Raw genomic sequence first — 18,567 nt, forward strand, 5'->3', positions numbered from 1 at the left:
TGGAGACATTGGTTGGAGGGGGCCAGACATCAAGTTGTGGTCCTAACTGACCACAAGAACTTGATCTATCTCGAATCAGCCAAGCGACTGAATCCTAGACAGGCTAGGTGGGCCTTGTTTTTCACGCGTTTTAATTTTGTGGTCTCCTTTCTTCCGGGCACTAAGAATATTAAGGCGGATGCCCTCTCTAGGAGTTTCTTTGCGGATTCTCTTGATGTGACTGAGCCTACTACCATTCTAAAAGAGGGTGTGGTTCTTTCCGCTATTTCACCTGATTTGAGACTTGCCCTGGAGGAATTTCAGGAGGAAAAACCAGAACGATGCCCTATGGGGAAATTGTATGTCCCTGACCAGTGGCGGAGAAGAATAATGTCTGAAATTCATTGCTTCCTGTTAGCTGGTCATCCTGGTATTTTTGGTACCAGAGATTTGGTGAGTCGGTCTTTTTGGTGGCCTGCTTTATCTCGTGATGTCAGGATTTTTGTGCAGTCCTGTGGGACTTGTTCTCAGTCCAAACCCTGTTCTCATTCTAGTGGATTGTTAGTGCCACTGCCAGTGCCCAGGAGGCCATGGACCCATGTATCAATGGATTTTATTTCCGACCTCCCTGTCTCTCAGAGAATGACTGTTATCTGGGTGATCTGTGATAGATTTTCCAAGATGGTCCATCTTGTACCACTGCCGAAGTTGCCATCCTTTCTGAGTTGGTGCCCTTGTTTTAACAGCAGGCGGTTCGTTTGCACGGTTTCCGGAGAACATTGTGTCTGACAGAGGAGTCCAGTTTGTTTCCAGATTTTGGAGAGGTTTTTGTGCTAAACTGGGAATTCAGTTGTCCTTCTCCTCTGCGTTTCACCCTCAGACCAATGGGTAGACTGAGAGAGCAAACCAGACCTTGGAAACCTATTTGAGATGTTTTGTGTCTGCTAATCAAGATGACTGTGTCTCTTTTTTGCCCTTGGCTGATTTTGCTCTAAATAATAGGGCAAGTTGTGCCACTTTGATGTCTCCTTTTTTCTGCAATTTTGGGTTTCATCCTTGGTTTTCTTCAGGGCAGGTGGAGGCTTCGGCCTGTCCAGGTGTTGATTCTGTGGTAGAGAGAATGCAACAGATTTGGGATCAAGTAGTGGATAAGTTGTCTCACTCTCAGGAGAAGGCCCAACGATTTGCCAACTGGCATAGGACTGTTGGTCCCTGGTTTAAAGTGGGTGAAATGGTTTGGTTGTCCTCAAAAAATATTCCTATGAAAGTTGCGTCTCCAAAATTTAAGCCAAGGTTCATTGGACCTTATAAGATTTTGGAAATCATAGTAACATAGTTATTAAGGTTGAAGGGAGACTTTAAGTCCATCTAGTTCAACCCATATCCTATCCTAACTTGCCCTAACATGTTGATCCAGAGGAAGGCCAAAAAAACCCATGTGGCAAACAGTAAGCTTCACATTGGGGAAAAAAATTCCTTCTCGACTCCACATACGGCAATCAGACTAGCTCCCTGGATCAACGCAATATTAAGGAAACTAGTGTATATACCCTGTAATATTATTATACTTTCAAGAAAGGCATCCAGTCCCTTCTTAAATTTTAGTAGGGAATCATTCATTACAACATCATATGGCAGAGAGTTCCATAGTCTCACTGCTCTTACAGTAAAGAATCCGCATCTGTGAGTATGCTTAAACCTTCTTTCCTCCAGACGTAGAGGATGCCCCCTTGTCCCCGTCACAGGTCTAAGAGTAAAAAGATCATTAGAAAGGTCTTGGTATTGTCCCCGCATATATTTATACATTGTAATAAGATCACCCCTAAGCCTTCGATTCTCCAAACTAAATAACCCCAAGTGTAATAACCTGTCTTGGTATTGCAGACCCCCCAGTTCCCTAATAACCTTGGTCACTCTTCTCTGCACCCGCTCCAGTTCAGCTATGTCTTTCTTATACACCGGAGACCAGAACTGTACACAGTATTCTAAGTGTGGTCGCACTAGTGACTTATATAGAGGTAAAATTATGTTCTCCTCATAAGCATCTATGCCTCTTTTAATGCATCCCATTATTTTATTTGCCTTTGCAGCAGCTGCCTGACACTGGCCGCTAAATGTGAGTTTGTCGTCCACCCATATACCCAGGTCTTTTTCAGTGACAGTCCTTAATCCCGTTTCTTTCCGTTTGGCTCTTCCAGGAACGCTCAAGATTCACAGCGTCTTTCATAAATCTTTGTTGAAAAGGTTTGTGGAGCCAGTAGTTCCCATGGCTGCGCCCCCTGATCCTGTATTGGTTAAGGGTAATCTGGAGTATGAAGTAGAGAAGGTATTGGATTCTTGTCTGGCTAGATGGGGACTCCAATGCTTGGTCAAGTGGAAAGGTTATGGTCAGGAGGATAATTCTTGGGTCTTTGCTTCATGCTGAGAGATTGGTTTGCGCCTTTCACCGGGCCCATCCTGATCGGCCTGGTGACGTGAGTGAGGGTTCGGTGACCCCCTCCTCAAGGGGGGAGTACTGTTGTGAACACTTTTGACCTGGCTTCTGAGTTTGGGCTCCCTCTGGTGGTTGCTGGCTGCTGGTAATGGAGCTGGTCTGGCTGACAGAAGTCAATCACCTGAGCAGGATGATTTCTTGCCGGCGATTTGGTTTTCTTCCTGAGCTTTTTGGAAGTCTGCTTGCTTCCTGCTTCGTCCTGCATCTTTCAGATAAGTTATTTGTCTGCTTGAATCTTTTGCATTTGATCCATTTTTTGCTTTTCTTTGATTTCTGCCTTGCTGGTGTGAGTCCAGCCTGGTTCCCTGCTGGCACCTGTTATGGACTCTGTTTCATTTGCCACAGCTTATGTCAGTATTTGCAGTATTTCTAATCCCCTGTTATATTAGTATCTTTTGTTTGCGTCCAGTTACATCAGACTTCTTATTTAGTGGAGGAGAGGTCGTGTGGCCTCAGTATTTTTGCATATCAGACGTGTTGGAGTTTTTCTTAGGGTTTTTTGCATGATTGCAGACAGTATCCTTTCCTGTCCTATTCTATCTAGACAGTTTGGGCCCCATCATTTGCTTACTCTATTTTCTGCCTGTGTTTGTGCCTCATCTTGTCTCACCGGCAATATATGTTCGGGGGCTATCTATTCCTTTGGGCTTCTACTCCGTGGGCAGTTTAGCTTTCCCCTTTCTCTCTTTAGGCTTAATTAATTATTTGGCTGTGTTGAGGCGTCTAGGGCATCGTAGGTAACAACACTGCTAATTCTAGTTGTGTTGTCAGTTTAGGGGTCTGCAATCCTGTTGTGAGTTCATTCTCTGGTTCACCAGTTGTGAGTTCTCCTTCCAGACTCCCTCTGGTGGTAACAGGAGGTAGTGAGGCTCATTTGATCGGTGGAGATCTGCCACCTGAGAATGAGGATGACGATTGGATCTCATGAGTCTCAAATTGGATTTAAGACAGCCGACGCCCTATTCAGTTGCTGGTGATTCCTTCTGGCTTGTCAGCTCTTGGTTTTCAGCTCTGTTCCAGTCACCTAAAGCTAAGTTTTTCTGCTAATGTTTACACTTGATTTTGTTGGTCCATTCAGTTTTTTGTGTGGTCAGCCAGCCCCTGCTGGGGGCTGTGCTGAATTTCCACTCTTATTTGCCAATTTGCTTTTTGTCCCTTACTAGTTTGGTCTCTTTTTGCTCTGTCTCAGAATATTTCAGAGTGCTGATATAGTGGGAGAAGTCTAGTGACTTCAGGGTTAATTTTGTTTTTCACACGTTTTAATTTTGTGGTCTCTTTTCTTCCGGGCACTAAGAATGTTTCTAGGAGTTTCTTTGCCGATTCTCTTAGTGTGGCCGAGCCTACTACCATCCTAGGTGAGGGGGTAGTTCTTTCGGCCATTTCGCCCGATTTGAGATGCGCCCTGGAGGAATTTCAGGAGGATAAACCTGAGCGTTGCCCTATGGGAAAATTGTATGTTCCTGACCAGTGGAGAAAGAGAGTGATGTCTGAAATTCATTGCTCCGCATTGGCTGGTCATCCAGGTATTTTTGGTACCAGAGATTTGGTGAGTCGGTCCTTTTGGTGGCCTGCCTTATCTCGTGACGTCAGGAGTTTTGTACAGTCCTGTGGGACTTGTTCTCGGTCTAAACCCTGTTCTCGTTCTAGTGGGTTGCTGATGCCCTTGCCGGTGCCCAAGAGGCCATGGACCCATATCTCAATGGATTTTATTTCTGATCTTCCTGTCTCTCAGAGAATGACTGTTATCTGGGTGATTTGTGATAGATTTTCAAAGATGGTCCATCTTGTACCACTCCCAAAGTTGCCATCTTCCGCTAAGTTGGTGCCCTTGTTTTTACAACAGTTGGTTCGGTTACATAGAATCATAGAATCATAGAATCATAGAATGGTAGAGTTGGAAGGGACCTCCTGGGCCATCTGGTCCAACCCCCTGCTCAAAGCAGGATTCGCTAAATCATCCCAGTTAGATGTCTGTCCAGCCTCTGTTTGAAGACTTCCATTGAAGGAGAACTCACCACTTCTCGTGGCAGCCTGTTCCACTCATTGATCACTCTAACTGTCAAAAAGTTTTTTCTAATATCTAATCTGTGTCTCCTCCCATTCAGCTTCATCCCATTGCTTCTAGTCTTTCCTTGTGCAAATGAGAATAAAGTTGATCCTTCTACAATGTGACAGCCCTTTAGATATTTGTAGACAGCTATTAAGTCTCCTCTCAGTCTTCTCTTTTGCAAACTAAACATTCCCAAATCCTGCAACCTTTCCTCATAAGACAGGGTTTGCAGACCGGTCACCATTCTGGTCGCTCTTTTCTGAACTTGCTCCAGTTTGTTGATGTCTTTTTTAAAATGTGGTGCCCAAAATTGGACACAATATTCCAGATGAGGTCTGACCAAAGAGGAGTAGAGGGAAATAATTACTTCACGTGATCTAGACTGTATGCTTCTGTTAATACATCCTAGAATTGCATTTGCCTTTTTTGCTGCTGCATCACACTGTTGACTCATATTCAGTCTGTGATCTATTAGTATACCCAAGTCTTTTTCACATGTGCTGTCACTTAGCCCTATTCCTCCCATTCTATATATGCTTTTTTCATTTTTATTGCCCAGATGTAGTACTTTGCATTTCTCCCTGTTAAAAACCATTCTGTTAGTTGCTGCCCACTTCTCCAGTTTATTTAAATCTTTATGAATCCTCTCTCTCTCTTCTCTAGTATTAGCTATCCCTCCTAGCTTTGTGTCATCAGCAAATTTAATCAGTTTACCCTCAATTCCTTCATCTAAATCGTTGATAAAGATGTTGAACAATACAGGGCCCAGGACAGAGCCCTGTGGTACCCCACTTGAGACATTCTTCCAACTGGATGTGCAGCCATTTACGACCACTCTTTGGGTCCGATCACTAAGCCAGTTATGAATCCACCTAACAGTTGCCTTGTCCATTCCATACTTAGTCATTTTTTCAATAAGGATTGTATGAGAGACTTTGTCAAATGCTTTGCTGAAGTCAAGATATACTATATCTACAGCATTTCCTTGATCCACCCAATCAGTAATACCGTCATAGAAGGAAATTAAATTAGTCTGACATGACTTATTAGTTACAAACCCATGCTGACTCTGTTTAATCACTTCATTCTTATCCAGGTATTGACATACATGTTGTTTAATAATTTGTTCAAAGATCTTTCCTGGTATAGAAGTCAGACTCACCGGCCTATAGTTGCCTGGGTCCACCTTCTTCCCCTTTTTGAAGATAGGAACAACATTTGCTCTTCTCCAGTCTTCTGGCACTTCTCCTGTTCTCCAAGAATTTTCAAAGATTATGGAGAGGGGTTCAAAAATTTCTTCTGCTATCTCCTTCAGTACTCTGGGGTGTAATTCATCTGGACCTGGAGACTTGAATTCATTTAGGTTAGCTAAGTGTTTCCTCACTATCTTTCTGTTTATAGATATCCTGGATTCTTCTATTCCCTTAATAGGACAGTGAATAACAGTTGATGTTACATTTCCTTTCTGAGAGAAATGGGATTCCTGAGAACAATGTGTCCGACAGAGGAGTCCAGTTTGTTTCCAGATTCTGGAAAGCCTTTTGTTCCAATCTGGGAATTCAGTTATCCTTCTCCTCGGCGTTTCATCCCCAGACCAATGGATAGACTGAGGGAACAAACCGGACCTTGGAGTCTAATTTGAGATGTTTTATATCTGCTGATCAGGATGATTGGGTCTCATTTTTGCCCTTGGCCGAATTCGCACTGAACAATAGAGCTAGTTCTGCCACTTTGATGTCACCCTTTTTCTGTAATTTTGGGTTTCATCCTCGATTCTCTTCAGGGCAAGTGGAATCTTCGTCCTGCCCAGGTGTGGACACTGTGGTTAAGAGAATGCAGCAGATATGGGACCAAGTGGTGGATAAGTTGACACTCTCTCAGGAAAAGGCACAGCGATTTTCCAACCGGCATAGGACCTTTGGTCCCCGGTTTAAAGTGGGTGATATGGTTTGGTTGTCGTCTGAGAATATTCCTATGAAGGTTGCATCTCCTAAATTTAAGCCAAGATTTATTGGTCCTTTATAAGATTTTGAAAATTCTTAATCCTGTTTTGTTTCGATTGGCTCTTCCAGTTACGTTCAAGATCCATAATGTATTTCACAAATCTCTGTTGAAGAGGTTTGTTGAGCCAGTGGTTCCTATGGCAGCACCTCCTGACCCTGTGTTGGTTGAAGGCAATGTGGAATATGAGGTAGAGAAAATATTGGATTCTCGTTTGGTTAGACGAAGACTCCAGTATTTGGTCAAATGGAAGGGTTACGGTCAGGAAGATAATTCTTGGGTCTCTGCCTCCAATATTCATGCCAATAGATTGGTTCGCCCATCCTGATCGCCCTGGTGGCCCCTCCTCAAGTGGGGGGTACTGTTATGAGTTCATTCTCTGGTTCACCAGTTGTGAGTTCTCCTTCCAGACTCCCTCTGGTGGTAACAGGAGGTAGTGAGGCTGATTTGATCGGTGGAGATCTGCCACTTGAGAATGAGGATGACGATTGGATCTCAGGAGTCTCAGATTGGATTTAAGACAGCCAACGCCCTATTCAGTTGCTGGTGATTCCTTCTGGCTTGTCAGCTCTTGGTTTTCAGCTCTGTTCCAGTCATCTAAAGCTAGTTTTTTCTGCTAATGTTCACACTTGATTTTGTTGGTCTATTCAGTTTTTTGTGTGGTCAGCCAGCCCCTGCTGGGGGCTGTGCTGAATTTCCACTCTTATTTATCAGTATTTTGCCAATTTGCTTTTTATCCCTTACTAGTTTGATCTCTTTTTGCTCTGTCTCAGAATATTTCAGAGTGCTGATATAGTGGGAGAAGTCTAGTGACTTCAGGGTTAATTTTGCTATCAGAAGTGTTGGACATTATTTTGTAGGGTTTTTTGCAGGTTGCAGACAGTATCTTTCCTTTCCTCTCTAGTTAGTTTGGGCCCCATCGTTTGCTCAGCCTATTTTCCTGCCTGTGTTTGTGCCTTCATCTTGTTTCACCGTCAATACATGTGTGGGGGCTATCTATTCTTTTGGGGTCTGCTCTGGGGCAGTTACTTTTCCCCTTTTCATGCTTCAGGCTTATTTAGTCCTCCATTAAATGCAAGAATATCCCCTACTAATGGGAAACACGTAATAGCACAACTCAAAACACAATATATATCAATAGATTTCCCTGTCTGAACAATTAAGCAAGAATTAGGGATCCAAAGAGTTTTAGCAAAATTAGTAAATTTTATTACACAAAAATTAAAAACAGAGCATCGTTGCTAATGCAGGCAGTGATAAGCATAATAGACACAAACTCACACCTAAATAAATAACTCAATGTATACAGTCAATATTGAGGAATTTTAATCACACACAGTGCATAGTAATACATCACACCCGTTAATTGAATTAATTTTCAAGGTGCTGCGCTAATGGCATTTGCATAATTTAGTTTAGATGGTACAAATAGTAGCAGGAATTGACCCACTGCTATTAATCTAAAAGTGAAAATTATATCAGCAGCTACCAGCAGGGATTAGCCCGCCACTGCAACCATCAGAGCAAGGGTCAGCCCGTTATTATATAGTATACATAAAGACGTAAATGTCATAAACAGTTTTCACTATATGAAGAAATCCAGCAACCTTGAGTAATCCAAAGGTGCTGAGATTCACTTACAAGGAGTGACAAAAGTGCTGCCGCTCCCTGTCGCCCCGTTAATTGGATTAATCTACCAGGTGCTCTGCTAGTCACATTTGCATAGGTAGATGGTGCACATAGTAGCAGGTATTAGCCCACTGCTATTGATCTAAGGGTAAAGATTGTCCAAACAGCTACCAGCAGGGATAATCCCGCTATTGTTACCAACAGAGCAAGGGCTAGCTAGCTGTTATATAGTATACAGAAAAAAAGTAAATGTCATGGACAGTTTTTACTGCATGAAGGTGCTGAGACTCACTTACTTTAAGTGCCCAGAATGCTGCCGCTGTCTGCCGCCCCCTAGTCACATTTGCATAAGTAGATACTACACATAGCAGCAGGTATTAGCCCGCTGATATTGATCTAAGGGTAAATCCAAACAACTTCTTGCAGGGTTAAGCCTGCTATTGTTACCATCAGAGCAAGTGCTAGCTAGCTGTTATATAGTATACAAAAAAACGTAAATATCATGGACAGTTTTCACTGCATGAAGGTGCTCAGACTCACTTACTTTAGGTGCCCAGAATGCTGCCACTGCCTGCCGCCCCTACGCGTGTTACGCCTCCTGAAGAAGCTGACGGTCCAGCCTCAACTGCTCAATTTCTTGCAGGTACTCCACTCGATACTCCACGAGCATCCGAAAGTCTCTCAGGCTTTCCACGGAGCCAACCACCATGATGGAAATCCTATCCACTTCCCTGGATACCTGGTCTTCATCATCAGGAGGGATCCTCACCCTCACCACACCGGAGATATTCACACGGTCTTGCATTACCTTCCAATGATTCTCCCAATCAGAGCTTTGGGTACCAGAACCACATCTTTCCTCAAACCCAACCGATCCATAGCCTCTCTTGCTATCTCTAGGCGTCGAGCAGCCTTCATGTTACTCTGCCTAACCAATTGTTTGACACGTAGACACTGCAAATTCATCTCTTTCAGGACAGCTACTCGGTTTGATGTATCTTCCCTGGCTGATACTATCACCAACTGCCGAGTCTCAGGTGCCCAGTGCACCTCACACGCTTTGACCGCCTCTTTGAAAGCCTCATGTACACCTTCCTCCGCACAGGCTTCTTGCATGTCTTCAGGTACTTCGATCACAGATTTGAAGGTCGTGGTCTTGCTCTCTTCCTGGACAGAAGACTCTGGCTTTACCACGGACACTTCCCTCACTACAGTTGACCCGACCGGGTGACTGTCTTCTTCGGCTCTTTGCTCACCAACTTCAGGAGATTTTATCTCCTCGTGAGCCTTTGCCAAGATAGGTACCGGCAGTTCCGTCTTATCACTCGGACCCAGCCATTGCACATCTCCGTCCAAGCTCTTCTCCCGCAGAAGACGTTCTACTACTCCTCTGAGTTCCTCCATCTCTTCCTTAAGGCTCTTGTTCACACTTTGCCAGGTGGACAGGTGACCTCTGAGCTCCAAGACTTCTTTCTCGAGCCCCTCCACCTTGTGCTCGGCCAATTGTCTCAAGATTCTCTCTTGTTTGACATGTTCTTCCACTGTCTCTTTTATTAGTTGTATCTCCTGATCTTGTTCTCTTTTGGCCAGCACGTGTCGCACCACTAATTCTTTAATTATATCGTCAAAGGGTACCTCTGAGTCAGTCCTATCAGTCGAGTGAACCCCCGGTTACCCTCTGACTGTGTTTCTATTCCCGCTATCTTCTCGATCAGGTTACCACCAGTCCTGTCAAGAGTTTCAGTCAGCACAGCATTAGATTCTGTCCTAGTGGTAGCTACTGGCAATAACACGTCACAGTCACACCACACCGTACGGTGAACCCCCAAGACACACTCTATCCGTGTGTCAGCTCCGCTCTTTTTGTTTACCACACCATTTTCATTCACACTGTGGTACGCTTCAGGTGACGTCAGGTCAGTAAATTCGTCTGAGGCAATTCTTTCTCCGGTCGCCCTTACGTCTAGGCTGTCCACGTTAGGAGGCGTCAGTGTCTCAGTGTCTGCTAGCCCTACAGTAGAAACGTCTCTATCGTCCTGCCCCACATCTTTAAATATGACAAAGTCCCGGCGCCTCTCAAAGGTATGCACTAAGTTTGGTGGCATACTACCACCTTGGCACTCCCCCTTTGTCATCTCAATCGGGACTCTGTCCACTTTATAATTCACAACGACCCCGTGGACGCAGCGAACTCTGACGTTTTTCTCGGTCAGAGAAAAAACGAGCGGAGTTCCTGTCAGAGTCACCTGACTCCTTGAGTCCAGCCTACCAGGGACTCCTAGCCGATGCAGCATCACGGTACACACCTGCGGCCCATCGTCACTATCCGGAAAGGATATCCCACATTCTGACCAAGTCATACACACACACTGCGGTACTCCAGACATACCCACTGAGTCATCTAGTGCTGTCATTTCTTCAAATTTGGCCCTTTTCTGGACCACCACCCCACTTTGGGTTGCCGCCCCCTCCTGGGACTCCACCCCTTTTTGGGTTACCGTGCCAATTTGGGACTCCACCCCTTTTGGGTTACCGCCCCCTTTTGGGACTCCACCCCCTTTCGGGATCTCCCCATGTCTGTTATACCGGTCTTCTCAGACCACAGTTCACCCCACACAGTTTGTGTCTCTTACGATACCACACAAGTCTTTGTTGGCACCACCACAGCTCCTGCTGTCACCGATCACCGGCACCACCGGCTGCTGTTCACACACAGCTGCTGGTGTCACTGAAGCTCCTGCTGCGCCATCTTCGTGGACCCGCCGATCCACCGGAAGCCGCTTGTCTCCTTCGTAACCCCGCCGGGTTACCGGAAGCCGCTTGTCACCCTCGAAGATAAAAGAAACCACAAAAGCGCGCCCATAGGGCCTTACCAGTGCAGGTATAATGGGTATAAAGAAATAATACAGGGTACTCACCCTCAATAGTTGTGTAAAGCCACAACTACTGTATCCGCTTAATCAAATGCAATAAAGCTGCAGCAGGATGGTGTAGACAGACAGCGTCTGCTACCAATGCTGGAAGAGGAGATCCAAAAAAAGGAAAAACACCAGGTCCCTGTGCTGCGAGACCTTCGTGACCCCACTGAGCCACAGCAAGCACCTTGAGGTTTTGCAGAGGAAAAAAGAAAAACACATGCACGAAAAACTCCAAAAACTCACGTATCTTGTCTGTGCGCTATTCAGGATGTACCGTCTCCACCTGAGACCATCCAACCCACAGGGCACACCGGGTGCTATTCAGGGAGCCGACCCTCCTCCCAGGGTCTCCCAACACACCGGCCTCACCAGGTCCAAGGTCATATCACGTGTTCCAGGGATCCGATTCCTCTCCCAGAACCTCCCAACACTGACCCTCCAGGACCTTGCTCACTGATCCAGGTCAGTACAACAACGAACACCTGTCGTTACCTGTGTCGGCCACACAGGTCCTCGGGTACCTCTTATCCGCAGAGGCACCCTAGCAATCACCAGTCTCTTTCACTGAGCTGCTGTCAGTATACGGCTTTCACAACAGTCAGCCCTCCTGGCTCAGCGTTGCCAGCACTGCAACATGTGCTGTTGGAACCGCAGCCCTTAGCAACAAAGTTTTTTTTCTTTTTTTTTTTTTTGGCAGTCCTTTTCCGTTGCCCCCAGCAACAAGGCTACTATATTGCCCTTAGCAATTCTCCACCATTTGTGAGGTAACGCTGTCATTCAAGGTTGGGGGACACTCGCTTGGCAGCGAATAAGTCACATCCAGCACGGGTTTTCATAAAGCAGTATAATCCATGCGGTTTATTTCAGCTTCATAAACCGTCACAGCAACAGAAAACAGCATACAGTCAGCATTGCGTCCATTACAGAGTTCAGCTCTGTTATCCTTGCATCACACAAATTATGCACTGTTCAATGCGCAGGCTTTCTAGCCACCAAGTTATCTTACCCACGTCAGGGTTGCCTCGTGCTGTTTCACCATGATGCACGTTTATTCCCTCCAGGGAACTAACAGGCACACATCGCCATTACACACAGCGTCCACCTGTGCTGTCAGGCAGGAAGCCCTATGTCAGCGGGACCTTCCTCTCTGGACCAATCGGGTCCCTGCATTCACCCCTTGTGACCAGACCTCAGGTACCTTATATGGTCCATAACCACACCCACAGGTGATCACATGACTATGACCACACACAGGCTTCCCTGACACATTGTAACGGAACGTACTATCCAGCAGTACCTCTGCTGATCATTATGATCTTTCAGTATCCTACACCTATCAGGGTAATGGAAATGCTTATACTGCTGTCCTGTGACACCCACACAGCGCCCCCTAGCGGACACAGCGGTCACTGCACCATAGTGTGTATGTGAGTACTTGTGGGCTGCCTGCCCACCCACATCCATGCAGTCACAGCCGGCAGGAAAGAGGGTGGTTTGCGGCCTGTGCTGGAGATGTGAATATATGTGTGTGTATGTGAGTACGTGTGTGTGTGTGTATGTGAGTACATGTGTGTGTATGTGAGTACGTGTGTGTGTATGTGAGTACGTGTGTGTGTACGTGTGTGTATGTGAGTACGTGTGTGTACGTGTGTGTGTATGTGAGTGTGTGTGTATGTGAGTACGTGTGTGTGTGTATGTGTGTACGTACATGTGTATGTATGTGTGTGTATGTGTACATGTGTGTGTACGTACATGTGTGTGTGTGTGTGTGTGTGTGTGTGTGTGTACGTATGTACATGGTGGGGGGGGTCCGTCGGCGTGGCCAGCAGCGGCGGGTCCAGCGGCGGCAGGGGGGTTCATCGGCGGCGGGTCCAGTGGCGGAGGGGTCCTGGCGGCGGCCAGTCGGCAGGAAAGACCGCGGCTTGCGGCCTGTGCTGGAGATGGGTTGCGGCGCCACCAGAGGACACCCGCACCCCATCTCCAGCACAGGCCGCAAGTCGCGGTCTTTCCTGCCGGCTGTGACGGAGGTGGGTGGGCAGGCGGCGGGGGTCCCGGCGGTGTCCCGCTGGTGGTACTGTGGAAGGGCCTGGTACCACCAGCGGGTGCCATATTGGAATACCCATCACTTGGGTATTCCAATATGGCGGTCGGCGCAATTCCGATGCGGCGCGGTGGATTGTGGGATTCGGGGACATCCAGATGGAAGTGGATGACGGACAATTTAAGGCAATTATATATATATATAGATAGGGTTAGCGTCAGTCTGTAATCTCCTATGACCATTGGGTGTCGTATTATGACACTGAAAGTGTCCTGCTGCTACTGTGAAAGCAAGATGTCAGCCCCCAGTGCCTTTTTTAAACTCCTATAACACACAAGATATGTTTCAAATGCAATCAAAACTTGGTTATAACAGCATGTTATGCTACATTACATTGATTTATTAATGATCTACAAACGCGGGGCCTTCACTTTAAACACAGGCACTGAGCGAGTTCTGTGTCTAAAGCCGTGTGCACACAGAGATTTAATGAGGTGGTAAAAAAATGACTAATTTTCTAGTGGAAACTGCTTCAGGAAATGCTCATTGTTATGGAGTCTTTTTGGAACTTTGGAGAGTTTTTTCCAGAAGCGTATTTTTGAATCCTTGTGATTAGACAGGGCCTAGCTTGAATCTCAAAGAAGTGATGTGCATTTTCTTTGTTTCCACCAGTAGTTTTTTTTTTTTTTTTTCAAAAAGACTGGACATGTGAACAGCAAAGTAGTTTTACAGTTGGAATGAATAGGAAGAGCCTTTCAGGCCGTTTTGAAGTGGTGTTTCAGGTGCATTTTGAACAGATCCGCTCAAAAAAAAAAAAAAAAAAAAACTGCTTGAAGGGAATCTGTCAGCAGGATTTTACCCCCAAACTATTTATATGGTTATGTAACTCTTTTCAAGCCAAGTCTAGAAATACCTTTACATGGCCAATCCGTTCCTCCATTACTGAAAAATCAGCGCCTCTGTCACTCCAGCTCTATTCCCCACCCAGAGCCGCCTCATCCTATTTGACTGATGGCTCCTTTACTTAAATTGACGCAGCAGAGAGGCTGCCAGTCAAGCAGGATGAGATGATTCTGGGCCGGGGATAGAGCTGGAGTGACAGAGGTTTAAGATCTAGCTTTTACAACTTATGTGCATATCCATTCAAAGCTTCCTAGTTACACAGGGCATACGCTTGGTGCTGTGACGCACTTGGTGCTGCGATGCAGGATATATACACTCAGTGTTGTGGCACAGGGTATACGCTCGGTGCTGTGACACAGAGTATACAGAAAGGGCAGTGGCCTTACACGCACCATAAAAACACCATTATTTTCACACAAAGTAAGCCACCTAGTATATGACAGTCTGAAGGTAGAATTGACAAATAAACACCACTTTGTAAAGCAGATACCTTTCTACCAAGGTGAGCGCATTGTGCCCCTTTTGTCCACCTGGAGTAACACTTTCTTATACAGTAGGGGAAAAGTATTTGGTCACCTAGAAACATGCAAGATTTCTGGCTCTCACAGACCTGTAACTTCATCTTCTTCTGTCCTCCACTCATTACCTGTAGTAATGGTACCTATTTGAACGTGGGAGAACTTGCACAATTGGTGGCTGACTAAATACTTTTTTTTCACACTACGTCTGGATGTAAAGGATACAGTGAGATCACAATCTCTCTCATGTTACCGTTGTAGTGTGGCAAATACGAGCTCTGCAGAGAGTCCTGCCTGTCGCTGCGGGGCTCACATCACTTGGAACCGTGCACGATTTGGGGAATTAAATGATCAACCCAGAATGTTCAAGTACCAAGACGCTTTAAAGAAGGTGAGCGTTACTGCAGTATTTTACAGGTATTACCCTACAGTAAGAGGCTGGACAGACCTCTGACTGGGATGATTTAGCGAATCCTGCTTTGAGCAGGGGGTTGGCCCAGGAGGTCCCATCCAACTCTACCATTCTATGATTCTATGAGTATGCACCACTGGCCAACCCCTTATTAATGAGTCCAGGATCGAGGAAAAAAGCCAAATGGAGACTTCCCTCCCAGATTGGTGCTGCTCCTCCCTTTCTGCTTTGCTGGAGTGATCATTGGAGTGTCACATGAGCAGCTGCAGCCAATCAGCATTCACTTTTTGCCTGAGTGTAAGAAGCAGCATTTCTTTCACTTGCAGGAGGCAGCGCCGAGGATCGTCATCGGTCCAGGAGCTGTGACCTATTCTCTGAGTGTTAGGATACTCTCGTAGGGTTTGCCATTAATCTACTTTTCATAATAAGAGTTTTCTTGTTTTTCACACGTGTTTCTTACTTTGTCTACTAGATCCTGAATCCGAGCTCAGTTTGCTTGTGTGTGAGTGATGGCAGCATACTGCCCATGCTGGCACACTCTGCTGGGGCAGCGCAGGTAATATTCTTGCTTATTAGTTAGATTGATTTAATCTCCTTATTTCTCTATTTATAACCTCCTTCTGTTTTCTAGATACACAGTCTTGCTGGTTTTCATGGTGTTACTAGTGAACCCGCAGAGATCTTTGCAGTGCACTCCCAAAAGTTTATTTCTCAAGTTTACAATTGAAATAGTAATAGTGTTTCATAGCAGTCTAGACTGTCTGATGTGGGGTTTTGTCTGCCACATCTGAACCATGATTGCTAGTACTGTCTATGTGAAGAAATCATAGAGCCCCTCACAGTAGTTACATTCAGTGCCCCCGATAGTGCTGACATCTAGCACCCACTATAATAACGTTCTCACTGTGGGGTCTGGATATCCCCAGCATAACAAATGTCTGTAACAAAGACCCTTATAACTGGAATCTGATCGTGTAGCTTGGAGAATCCCCAAACCTGAAGTTTGTCCCTGAGTCTAGCAATAAGTAACGGTGTTGGACTTTTTCGTTTCCTACAAATAAAATGTTTTGCGGTGTTGTATGTGATGAGTGACATCTTCATCTTCCAGGTGTTCACTTTAGAGTCTTCTTCTGTGGCTCAGCAGCTCATGGACAAGGTTAGTGCGGGCATCACATCCTGACTATACAGTATTTGTGATTATTGGTTACCCAGAGCTCTACTAGTAAGGCTGGCTACACACATTCAGCCCTCACGGCATAAGTATGGACATCGCATCGTACATAGCGGTTGCTGGTCTCCTGACATGAAGGTAGCTGTCTTTCAGCCATATATGAGTTAGGCTGTTGAGTTTTTGTCAGCAGAAACGCTGCCGTTGTGGACATCGCGGTCTGATTCAGCTTTAGGGCTTACATAGACAATTTGGTTATAGGGACTTAGCTCTATGAAAATCATACTAACCCAGTACCTGTCACTGCTACAGGGCCGGACTGAAAAAAGAACTTTTCATTTGTATGTCTCAGTACATTTTTGGCATGGCCAAGAGTTCGGGGCACTGTTACGCCCACTCATTTTGCATTTTTCTGCCACTTCTAATTGGCATTGCTTGCTTTCTATAGCGCACATTGTCTACATTCTGCCAGCGTGTGTATGTGTGTGGTCACTGACGCTGTCTTTGTCTTGCGTGCACACTGTGGCTAAGAACAGGCTCCTGCAAGGCCTGACACAGATGGTATCAGTGCATCAACACATGCTGGCTGACGGCACTCAGCGCCCGCTCTGGGAAGGGAGCACTGTCAATCAGAAGTGGGGTAAGTCATGCAAAATAGGTGGTGTAATGGTGCTCCGAGCGCTTGCACATTTCAAAGGTGCACTAAAACCCCACATTTCCATACAAATTAAAAGTTACTTTTTTCAGGCACGATATAGCTCATTTAAAATGCATTGTAGGAGTGACGGTCTCCCTTTAACCGACTGCCAATTGGCAACACATTTCCGATCAGCTGTTGCTTATTTACACAGGCACAAAAAAAAAGAATTCTTGGAAAAATTAATAATTTTAAAAGTGATTTTCACTTTTAATTTTCCTGTTTTGTTTTAAATTCTAAGAATCTCATAAAATCTGAAAAACAAAACCCTGTGTTCTGAACTGTCTGTAAATCCCAGCACATGAGGCTGCTCATATTTTCTGTTGTAAAATAGTCACCAATGTAGTTGCTCTTAGATTTTGACCTTCTCTCCTTTGTTTTCTGACATTACTACCTCCAGAGCGAATCAGTGGGACACTACTTGCGTAGGTGTGTGACTACTGACTGTAGAGGGATTACTGTATGGTTTGCTTTCAGCACATCATCGCTGTTTTAAAAATCCCTGTCAGATCTAAATTTCACTTCTTTTAAAACAGGGGTCTCAAACTCTGCTAGGTGTATAGGCCGCATATAGGAAAAAAAATTAGAATTTGAGGGTCCGCATTCTTTGAAGGACAAAGTGACATTTTTAGTGATACCATTTTTTTTCTATACTCCTTTTGAACATTTTTGCCATGTTTTTAAAAAATTTTTAGAGCTTCGGTCGTTATGGATGTGGTGATAACAAATGTGCACTCATATTGTAGTTATGTCCCCATATTGTAGTTAGGTCCCCATATTGTAGATATGTCCCCATCCAGGTCCCGATATTGTAGATATGTCCCCATCCATGTCCTCATATTGTAGATACACTACCGTTCAAAAGTTTTGGGGTCACCCAGACGATTGTGTTTTCCATGAAAACTCATACTTCTATTAATCAAATGAGTTGCCAAATGAATTTAAAATCTAGTCCAGACAATGACAAGGTTCGAAAAAAAGATTTTAATTTGAAATAATAATTTTCTCCTTGAAATTTTGCTTTTGTCAAAGAATGCTCCCTTTGCATCAATTACAGCTTTGCAGACCTTTGGCATTCTAGCAGTTAATTTGCTGAGGTAATCTGGAGAAATTTCACCCCATGTTTCCAGAAGCCCTCCCACAAGTTGGTTTCGCTTGATGGGCACTTTTTGCGTACCATACGGTCAAGCTGCTCCCACTACAGCTCAATGGGGTTGAGATCTGGTGACTGCGCTGGCCACTCCATTACAGATAGAATACCAGCTGCCTTCTTCTTCCCTAAATAGTTCTTGCATAATTTGGAGGTGTGCTTTGGGTCATTGTTCTGTTCTAGGATGAAATTGGCTCCAATCAAGCGCTGTCCACAGGGTATGGCATGGCATTGCAAAATGGAGTGATAGCCTTCCTTATTCAAAATCCCTGTTACCTTGTACAAATCCCCCACTTTACCAGCACCAAAGCAACCCCAGACCATCACATTACCTCCACCATGCGTAACAGATGGCGTCGGGCACTCTTCCAGCATTTTTTCAGATGTTCTGCGTCTCACACATGTTCTTCTCTGTGATCCAAACACCTCAAACTTGGATTCCTCTGTCCATAACACTTTTTTCCAATTGTCCTCTGTCCAATGTCTGTGTTCTTTTGCCCATATTAATCCTTTCCTTTTATTAGCCAGTCTGAGATATGGCTTTTTCTTTGCCACTCTGCCCTGAAGGCCAGCATCCCGGAGTCGCCTCTTCACTGTAGACGTTGAC

The 18,567-nt window shown here is 45.2% G+C and overlaps 1 protein-coding gene across 4 annotated transcripts in view; it reads left to right on the top strand.

Annotated features, from left to right (window-relative positions):
• LOC141072596 (protein arginine N-methyltransferase 7-like) overlaps positions 1-18,567 on the top strand; it is a 224,992-nt gene that overhangs the window by 135,269 nt on the left and 71,156 nt on the right. For all 4 annotated transcript variants that reach the window (XM_073559880.1, XM_073559882.1, XM_073559881.1 and 1 more), the window contains 3 exons: positions 14,795-14,924; positions 15,418-15,501; positions 16,054-16,101. In XM_073559880.1, the coding sequence (XP_073415981.1) occupies positions 14,795-14,924; positions 15,418-15,501; positions 16,054-16,101 (262 nt within the window). The remainder of the gene's footprint in view (positions 1-14,794; positions 14,925-15,417; positions 15,502-16,053; positions 16,102-18,567) is intronic.

The sequence above is a fragment of the Dendrobates tinctorius genome, unplaced genomic scaffold, assembly GCF_039654945.1.
Source record: "Dendrobates tinctorius isolate UK_male_01 unplaced genomic scaffold, ASM3965494v1 ptg000278l, whole genome shotgun sequence".
Lineage (NCBI taxonomy): Eukaryota > Metazoa > Chordata > Amphibia > Anura > Dendrobatidae > Dendrobates > Dendrobates tinctorius.